The sequence below is a fragment of the Colias eurytheme genome, chromosome 6 (assembly GCF_061535395.1).
Source record: "Colias eurytheme isolate Ceu_HAF_F1 chromosome 6, ilColEury1 Martin Lab GWU primary, whole genome shotgun sequence".
Taxonomy (NCBI): Eukaryota; Metazoa; Arthropoda; class Insecta; order Lepidoptera; family Pieridae; genus Colias; species Colias eurytheme.
This window is the reverse complement of record NC_142985.1, coordinates 3,243,933-3,254,237: the sequence shown is the minus strand read 5'-3', so window position 1 is coordinate 3,254,237 and position 10,305 is coordinate 3,243,933. Positions and strand designations below refer to the sequence as shown.

The following is a 10,305-nucleotide window of genomic DNA, read 5'->3' as shown; positions in this document are numbered from 1 at the left end:
GTTCGTTGTTCGTTGTTCGTTGTTCGATGTTCGTTGTTCGTTGTTCGTGTTTGTGTTTGTGTTTGTGTTTGAATTAAAATTCGTTTTCGTGTTCGTGTTCGTGTTCGTGTTTGTGTTTGTGTTTGTGTTTACGGCCCTGCCTTCATACGAAACTGCTGAATACGCCGTTCGCGGATTGTAAGAACCGTTAGGGTCGCGAATACGATGTATTAAGGACCCGTTGGCGTAACTAACACAAACACAAACAAACACAAACACAAACAGCCATCCACATGCTTGGCGAACGTTCATAATGCACATCCACACGCTGGCTGTTTGTCACAAACACCGCAAACAGCAAACGAAGTCTCAAACACCAACCACAATCACCCAACACAAACAGCCATCCACATGCTTGGCGAACGTTCATAATGCACATCCACACGCTGGCTGTTTGGCACAAACACCGCAAACAGCAAACGAAGTCCCAAACACCAACCACAATCACCCAACACAAACAGCCATCCACATGCTTGGCGAACGTTCATAATGCTTCATCCACACGCGACAAACACAAACACAAACAGAAACACAAACACAAACATAAACACAAACAAGTTATGGGACAACCCTACGCTACGGGCGATATTATATCAATCTGCAGTTTTATGGTAAACTCGCAAACATTTTGCACATAACTTTAACCAAGATAGATTGAGATTATTTCTTTCTTATTTATACTTAACTAGCTGTGCCCGCGACTTCGTCCGCGTGGAATAGTGACTGCATAGTAAACTACTTAACACACAATTATTGAGTAAACACGTACTACTATAAACAATTAAATAATAAGCACTTGCAGATTATTTTACAGTTAAGAAATAAAATAAATTAAATAAAAAATAACACAAAAGAACGGTTAGTAAAATTTATTACTAAACTGAGCTAAAAAACTTAGGTACAAAGAGTTCAAAATTTCCTGGGTATGGCTATCTTCCCACTCCCATATCCTTCTACTTTCACAGACTTTCAACTTTTCCCTTTCACCCCTAGTAAATGGCAGAACCGATTTTGATGTAAACCATGTCTAATCATCATCATCATCATCAATACATATAATAAAATTGTAGAAAAGTAGTGTCTGTACAATTGAAATATGTAAAAAAAAATTAGCAGGTGTTATTATTGAATCGTGCCCGAATCCAAAACTGTTGTTGAAAAAATTTTTGTCTGTTTGTCTGTTTGTCTGTATGTTTGAACACGCTAATCTCAGAAACGGCTTATCCGATTTAGCTGCGGTTTTCACAAATATATTGTGGTAAGCTTCATTTAACATTTAGTGTTTATTTCATGTTAATCGGTTAATAAATAAAAAAGTTATGACCATTTAAGTAATCACGGCGAACATTTGCTAAGGCATTCTATTGATACACTGTACAGTGTACGTTAATAACACATAAATAAATTTATTACGTAAGTTATACGCTACAGTGATTGTCATATCGAAAGTCCCCAAGTGGGGGCGGGGTAAGCTGAGGGTGCAGTAGGGGGGATGAGTTCAAAGGACCTTTATTTAGATTTTTGCACAAATTGCATTATAGTTACTTCTAGGTAAATTTTCTACATAAAATTTCCTTTAAATTATGTCGTAGGTATTATATTTCTGTGCCTCCAGTGAATAAGGGAGTAAGACGAGTTATTCCCTTTGGTTTTTATTGCACCATTGGATTCAGCTCGTCAAAATACACAACATATCAAAAGGTCATATCTCTAGCTGCGTCCTAACCCATTTTTTCGAATGACCCAAACGGTATAAGTAGGGTGTGATTAACGGTATAAGTTACCTTATCCATCATTTTAGGCAATCGCAAAGGAACTATTCGTCTCGAGTCAAAAGTACCCACGAACACAAAGACGTATGTGTAGTTATACTTTTTGAATAAAGACTTAATTCATTTTGTTCCATCAGTCCTAACAAACAAACAAACAAAAATACTTTATTGTGCACCAATAAATAGAAATTACAAAAGTAAATATATAAAATAAATAGACACAGTTGAGCACAACAGGCGGTCTTATCGCTAAGACAGCGATCTCTTCCATTCCAGACAACCTGGTGGTCAAGGAAAAACAGTGTAAGTATTAGTTTATGGGCAAGAGGTGCATTTATAGTTTAAAATACATAAATAAAATAGTATAAACACAGCGAACATATATACATCCATAATATACCTACATACATATACTTACATAAACCTACATACACATACATACATACATAAAATTAGTATACGTAGATAAAATAATATAAATACAAAGTACATATATACATCCCTATTATATACATACATATATACACATACATACATATACATATATACATACACATAGAAATGAGCTACTTACTAGTTGAAAAACAGACACATACGGTGACAGCACCAATACAACAATATTTAACTTAAATTAAACAGGTAGATCAGAGTTCATGACTTGGACAGGTAAAATCGCTTCAGCAGTGTTTTGAATGTGAGTAGAGATTGAGCTTCTCTTATGTCTAATGGTAGATCATTCCATAGCCATGGGCGTAGCCACGGTGGGGCAGGGTGGGGCACTTGCCCCACCCTGGCTCTGACCTGGAAGGTACCTAACCAAATCTAAAAAACGTAATTATCTAGGTACTGACTACAAAACTTAATATCCGTTAAAAAATTCTCACTCGAAAGTTGTCAGGCGACACAAAAAAAATGCGATCTAAACAAAAAGCTTGCGCTTCTATGTTACATGATTTAAACCACTTTTGGTGCCAGAAAAAGTAGTGTAGTATAACTGTTACCCCATTCAAAGCCGTTTTTATTTAGCCAAATTCGCACTAAATTTCCCATCCAATTTCACTTTTGTTTTAGGATAAGTTACTGACCATAAAAGCACAAAATGCTGACAGATCCAGGTGGAGCTACGCTCGCAATCTTACATAAAAGTTTCTGGCCGATATCTCGGAAACTATCCATTTTAAGGCAAAAAATATTGGGAATTTTTTTTAGGAAGTAAAATTTTACATCTTTTACACCTTGTAAACTTTTTGTAAAACTTTCCGTTTACGATTTATGGCCTATTTAATGAGCCGGTTAATCATATTTGGCAAGTAACTCTTTAAATATTGGATTAATCAATGAAATGCATAGGCAATAATATATTATACATATTATGCATTATCAATTTATTAAGATTACTTTATTTGAAACTTTTTTTTCTAATGCTTTTTGAGTTATTTAACGTTTGCATTAAAAACCTTGGTGTTGATACAAGCACGTGGGACCCGATGATCGTTCATATATTAGCGCTGAAATTAGATACCGACACTCATAACGATTACATCGAGTCGTTGAAGAATCCTAGAGAGCTACCGACACTGCAAGAATTTCTAAGTTTCCTCGAGATGAAATTTACTGCATTAGAATCATCTAAGCGCAAACAAGATCCACCTAAAACATTCCAGCACCCTCAAAAACCAACACCAGCAGCATATCCTAAAGCATTCCATAAAACGAATAATATATTTAAATCATTCACTAGCAACCATAATTCATCGCAAAACGGAAAAGGTATCAATTACACAATGCAAAATTGTCCAATATGCAACAATAATCATGCAATAATATATTGCAATAAATTCGCGGAATCTCAACCTAAACTGCAATTACAAACAATTACGAGGTTACAGCTATGTCAAAATTGTCTATATAATCATAATGGTAATAAGTGTTTTTCCACTAAAAGATGCCGAGTATGCAATGAGAACCATCATACTTTGGTTCATGAAGCGTTCGCACAGCGGACATCCCAAAATACAGCCAGCACATCAAGCCCCGAAAAACAACCGAATAACGGCTCTCACGTGTCTCTGGATGATACGCAGGAAATTTTATTAGCAACAGCTCAAGTTACCGTTCAAGCTGCAGATGGTACATCATTAATCATGCGTGCTCTCATAGATCAAGGATCACAGACTTCCCTTATAACCGAAAATGCAGCCCAGAGACTTGGTCTGCCGCGTCAGCATTGTAAGGGAGTGATTTTAGGTTTAGGCGCGAAAGAGAACACGTGTAAAGGCTTTATGAACATAAAAATATTTTCTCAATACAGCGATTATTCATTAAATACAGGAGTTTTTATAATGAATCATGCGGTGAACAATCTACCAAACAAATCATTCAGCAAACCAGCGTGGTCATTTATTAACGACATACAGCTAGCCGATCCAGAGTTTTATCGACGCCGACCAGTCGACTTATTGTTAGGTGCAGATGTCTATTCATCGATTATCATGGAGGGAATTATTAAGCAAAGCGAATCTATTCCTGTAGCGCAGCAAACACGCCTTGGGTGGATTTTATGCGGCAACGTAAAGTCATACCAATGTAACGTTGTCATGGTCGACGTGGATAGCCTTCAAAAATTTTGGTCAATCGAAGACATTAACGAAAACATAGATATATCACAAGAGGATTATCAATGTATTCAGCAATATCAATCAACAACAACTCGTCAGTCAGATGGAAAATACGTTGTTCGTCTCCCTTTACATCCAGACGCAGATGAAAAGCTAGGATTATCAAAAACAAAGGCATGCGCTCAATTTTATCAATTAGAACGAAAGCTACAAAAAGACGACAATTTATTCAATAAATATAAATCATTCATAAACGAATACAAAGAATTGGGTCACATGCACTTAACAATAGCGCGTAACATGAAACCTGCCTACTACATGCCGCACCACGGTGTACATCGAGCCGATTCGAGTACTACGTCATTACGAGTTGTGTTTAATGCATCCGAAAAAACATCAACGGGTGTAAGCCTTAATGACGTCATGTATAGAGGTCCGAATTTACAGCAGGATATCTTATTATTAATTCTAAATTGGAGACAATATCCTTACGCATTTATAGCAGATATCGAAAAAATGTTTCGACAGATTTTAATTTCAAAGCAAGATCAACGTTATCAGCAAATAGTTTGGCGCGAAAATCCGAATCAACCACTCAGAGAATATACTTTGTCCACTGTTACGTATGGTACAAAAGCAGCGCCCTTTTTAGCAATGATGACGCTCAAGCAGTTAGCCAAGGACGAATGCAACCGTTACCCGATAGCAGCGAGGGTGTTAGAAGAACAATTCTACATGGATGATCTTCTTAGCGGTGCATTTGACATCATATCAGCGAAGCAATTGCAAAGAGATCTCATCGATTTACTCAAATCGGGAGGATTTAATCTCCGCAAATGGTCAGCGAATGAGTCATCATTATTAGAAGACGTTGATAAAGCAGAAAACCTAGCAAGCGATACGTACAATTTTAAGCATCAGGAATCAACGAAAGCACTCGGTCTTAGTTGGAATGCGCAAAAAGACAATTTTAAGTTTATATGCAAACTGAATCCGCAATCCGATTTACAGCCTACGAAGCGAGAACTACTAGGAGAAATATCAAAGATATTCGATCCTCTTGGTTGGTTGGCACCAGCAGTAGTTCAACTAAAACTATTATTTCAAAGCGTATGGTTAACTAATTTAAATTGGGATAACGTCATACCAGACAAGATTAACCTTGAATGGCGAAAATTAAGAGCAGACATAGAGAATATTGGAAATATCGAAATCCCGAGATGGATTTGTAGCGGGAGAGACGATTGCATTGAATTACACGGTTTTTGCGATGCGTCGTTGAAGGCATATGCATGCGTAGTATATGCACGGATAGTGCGTAACGATCAAACGCACATAACACTGTTAGCCGCTAAAACGAAACTTGTCCCCGTCAGCAAAACTAGCCCTTCGTCAAAGACCGACGTATCGTTACCGAGACTAGAGTTAAGCGGTGCAGTCTTGCTCTCGAAACTTATGATAAAGGTCAAGCAAAGTTTAAGCGATCGCGATGTAAAAACGTTTGCCTGGTGTGACTCAACAGCTGTACTTGGATGGCTACAGGGCGAGCCCAGCCGCTGGAAGCCTTTCGTCGCAAACAGAGTGATTAAAATAACAACAACTTTACCACCACAGACTTGGCGTTATGTTAAGTCCAGCGATAATCCCGCAGATTGTGCTAGCCGTGGCATGAGCATCGCGCTTTTAGAAAAACATGACCTATGGTGGAAAGGGCCCACCTGGCTACTCAGTGATATTAAACATCAGCAACAATTAACGTATGATACTAAATTAGAAGCAAAGAAAATGTTATCAAACGTAGTTACGAAGAATAATAATATTTCAGCGAACTTTATTAGCGATTTTATAGACAAATACAGCAGTTTTACATATGCGTCACGAGTACTAGCATTGTACGGTGCAACCGCACAGAGTGCAAAATCATCATTTTTGTATATCACAGCATTTTCATTTACATACTTATAGCGTTAGTTCACATTAAAACGTCGCGAGCCGCGTACGTGTGCAACTCTAGCATTACAGCATAGCAATAAAATCATATTATTTAGCAGCTTAGTTTCATTAGTAGCAGCAGCATCCCAGGTGTACGAACCATAGTCGATGTACACCGTGGTGCGGCATGTAGTAGGCAGGTTTCATGTTACGCGCTATTGTTAAGTGCATGTGACCCAATTCTTTGTATTCGTTTATGAATGATTTATATTTATTGAATAAATTGTCGTCTTTTTGTAGCTTACGTTCTAATTGATAAAATTGAGCGCATGCTTTTGCTTTCGATAAACCTAGCTTTTCATTTGCGTCTGGATGTAAAGGGAGACGAACAACGTATTTTCCATCTGATTGACGAGTTGTTGTTGATTTATATTGCTGAATACATTGATAATCCTCTTGTGATATATCTACGTTTTCGTTAATGTCTTCGATTGACCAAAATTTTTGAAAGCTATCCACGTCGACCATTACAACGTTACATTGGAACGACTTTACGTTGCCGCATAAAATCCACCCAAGGCGTGTTTGCTGAGCTACAGGAATAGATTCGCTTTGCTTAATAATTCCCTCCATGATAATAGATGAATAGACATCGGCACCTAACAATAAGTCGACTGGTCGGCGTCGATAAAACTCTGGATCGGCTAGCTGTATGACGTTAATAAATGACCACGCTGGTTTGCTGAATGATTTGTTTGGTAGATTGTTCACCGCATGATTCATTATAAAAACTCCTGTATTTAATGAATAATCGCTGTATTGAGAAAATATTTGTATGTTCATAAAGCCTTTACACGTGTTCTCTTTCGCGCCTAAACCTAAAATCACTCCCTTACAATGCTGACGCGGCAGACCGAGTCTCTGGGCTGCATTTTCGGTTATAAGGGAGGTCTGTGATCCTTGATCTATGAGAGCACGCATGATTAATGATGAACCATCTGCAGCTTGAACTGAAACTTGAGCTGTTGCTAGTAAAATTTCCTGTGTATCATCCAGGGATACGTGAGAGCTATTTTTCAGTTGATTTTCGGGGCTTTTTGTGCTGGCTGTATTTTGGGATGTCCGCTGTGCGAACGCTTCATGAACCAAAGTATGATGGTTCTCATTGCATACTCGACATCTTTTAGTGGAAAAACACTTATTACCATTATGATTATACAGGCAGTTTTGACATAACTGTAACCTGGTAATTGTTTGTAATTGCAGTTTAGGTTGAGATTCCGCGAATTTATTGCAATATATTATTGCATGATTATTGTTGCATATTGGACAATTTTGCGTTGTGTAATTGATACCTTTTCCGTTTTGCGATGAATTATTATAGTTGCTAGCGAATGATTTAAATAAATGCGATTTCTGGAATGCTTTAGGATATGCTGCTGGTGTTGGTTTTTGAGGGTGCTGGAATGTTTTAGGTGGATCTTGCTTGCGCTTAGATGATTCTAATGCAGTAAATTTCATCTCGAGGAAACTTAGAAATTCTTGCAGTGTTGGTAGCTCTCTAGGATTTTTCAATGACTCGATGTAATCGTTATGAGTGTCGGTATCTAATTTAAGCGCTAAGATATGAACGATCATCGGGTCCCACGTGCTTGTATCAACACCAAGGTTTTTAATGGCATTCAGGCATTCCTTTGTCGCGTCGTGCATGTTTTTAATTTGTGTTAGCGATTGCTGCTGCATGTTGGGTAGGCCTAAAATAATATTAATATGAGATGTAAAAATAAGCTTTTTATTCTCGTACCTGTGATTTAATATTTCCCAACAGGAAGTATAATTTTGTGAGCTTATAGATAAATGCTGTATGAGGCGTTCTGCCTCGCCTTTGAACTTACTTTTCAGATACTGCATTTTTTGTGAATTTGATAAGGAAGGATTAAGATGAACAGCTTCATTGAATAGATTTTTAAAAGATACCCATTGCTGATAGTTTCCATTGAAAATCGGAATGTCAACCTTCGGTGTAATATTTTCTCTGTGAGAGACTGACCAGAGCTTTGTGTTTATCGCTTCTTTAAGGTTGTTGAAAATGCTTTCGTGGCGAGTGAAAGAATTCTCATATTCAACGTCTTCCCCGTCCAAAATGCTGTCGATTTCCCAATGAAGGGAGTCAATAACGCTCCATCGGGAATTTAACTGTTGAAGGGCATCCTCGAATTTCCACTTAGTGCATATTTTTTCGACATCAATACTTGTTACAGTTCTTGTAAAAGCTTTAAAGTTAATTGCTTGTTTATGGAATAATTCATCAAGTTTGCTCGATATACCTTGCGATTTAAATGATGGCTGAGGATTTAAATCCTGTTGCTGCTTGCTTGTTCCCGGCTGAGACAATAAGCCAGGTGTTGCAGGTGTTATAGGGCTTTCCTTGCTTTCCGCTGGCAAGTGCCGCATAATGTAAGAACGCGTTTCATAATAAAAATCGGCCGTTCGCTTATAAATGTTATTGCTAAAATATTCATGCGATTTATCGTCATATTCACATATTTTAATATGATTGCATTGAAATTCTTGCCAGTAAGAATCTAACACACTTAATCGCTTATTAATATGAGCCGGGGTCTTGCGTTCGACACCGTCTTTCTTAAAATTGATTTGAAGTTTTTCCATCGCTCCGATGATCATGTTTTGGTTAGCTACTAGATCTTCCATGATGAAAATGCTACTTCGCTTCGATAGACAGTATAGGTAAAAAGCTGTGGACTCACCGCTGCTGCTGGAACTTACGTGGCAGTTCCCACTACACGAGGTATGATTTATCACACGCGAATGGGTCCTGCTTACGTTTAAGCTCGAAGGACCATTAAGATGTACGGACTATGGTTCGTACACCTGGGATGCTGCTGCTACTAATGAAACTAAGCTGCTAAATAATATGATTTTATTGCTATGCTGTAATGCTAGAGTTGCACACGTACGCGGCTCGCGACGTTTTAATGTGAACTAATGCTATATGTAAATGAAAATGCTGTGATATACAAAAATGATGATTTTGCACTCTGTGCGGTTGCACCGTACAGCGATAAATAGTAAATTTCAAGTTACCTATGTATGTTTCGTATATATTTCGTACAACTAAATAATATTGAGTAGTTTTTTTATATTCGGATGCAAAAATAAAATTAAGGAAAATATTTTTAAAAAATGTATTAAAAATTTTCTATAAGTAAAAAAAAAATCGGTGAAAACGAAAACGGTGAAAATCCACTTGCATTGGAAATTTCTTCTTCGTTTTTATTACATCCGTAAAAAAATCTTTTGGCCTGCCACGTCACCCGCCGAGCGGTGGCATTTCTACATTATACGTGGAACAACTCAAAAAATATGGGCACTAGAAAAAAAATTTCAAACAAAACTTGTATAGAATAAAGTGACCTAAAAATATTATGTACATACATGCATTTTATTCATTAATCCAATATTTTAACGATCAACCGATTCATCAAATAGGCCATAAACCGTAAATAGTAAGTTTTACAAAAAAATTTACATGGTATAAAATATGCGAAATTTTACTTTCTACAATAAAGTCTAAGCAACTTTTGCCCTAAAGTGGATAGTTTTCGAGATATCGGTCAAAAACTATAAGATTGCGAGCAAAGCTCCACTTGGATCTGTCTGCATTTTGTGTTTTTATGGTCAATAAGTGACCATTAACCTAAAACAAACATGTAATCGGAAGTGCAAGGTTTTGCTTTATTTACTGAGTTATTTAATTAAAATGGTTTCTATTTACATAGACCTATATTTTATGGTAAAAAGGAATCATATTATTGTATTAGACAGTTGATAAACTATATAATATAGGGATGAAATTTGCAACATAAACGGCTGTAGGTATCTTTTGTTTGTTTTGATTTATTCATAATTATTTCAGCTTGATA

General features: G+C 37.0%; 2 protein-coding genes across 2 annotated transcripts; one reads left to right on the top strand and one right to left on the bottom strand.

The window, feature by feature from the left end:
* The first annotated feature begins 3,298 nt into the window (after positions 1 to 3,298).
* On the top strand, positions 3,299 to 6,394 carry LOC149907532 (uncharacterized). Its single transcript, XM_090102496.1, has one exon. It carries the CDS (start codon positions 3,299 to 3,301, stop codon positions 6,392 to 6,394), a length of 3,096 nt encoding a protein of 1,031 aa, XP_089958622.1.
* A 96-nt stretch (positions 6,395 to 6,490) lies between these two features.
* Positions 6,491 to 8,815, bottom strand: LOC149907531 (uncharacterized). Its single transcript, XM_090102495.1, has one exon. The coding sequence runs from the start codon at positions 8,813 to 8,815 to the stop codon at positions 6,491 to 6,493; it is 2,325 nt and encodes a 774-aa protein (XP_089958621.1).
* Positions 8,816 to 10,305: the final 1,490 nt, after the last annotated feature.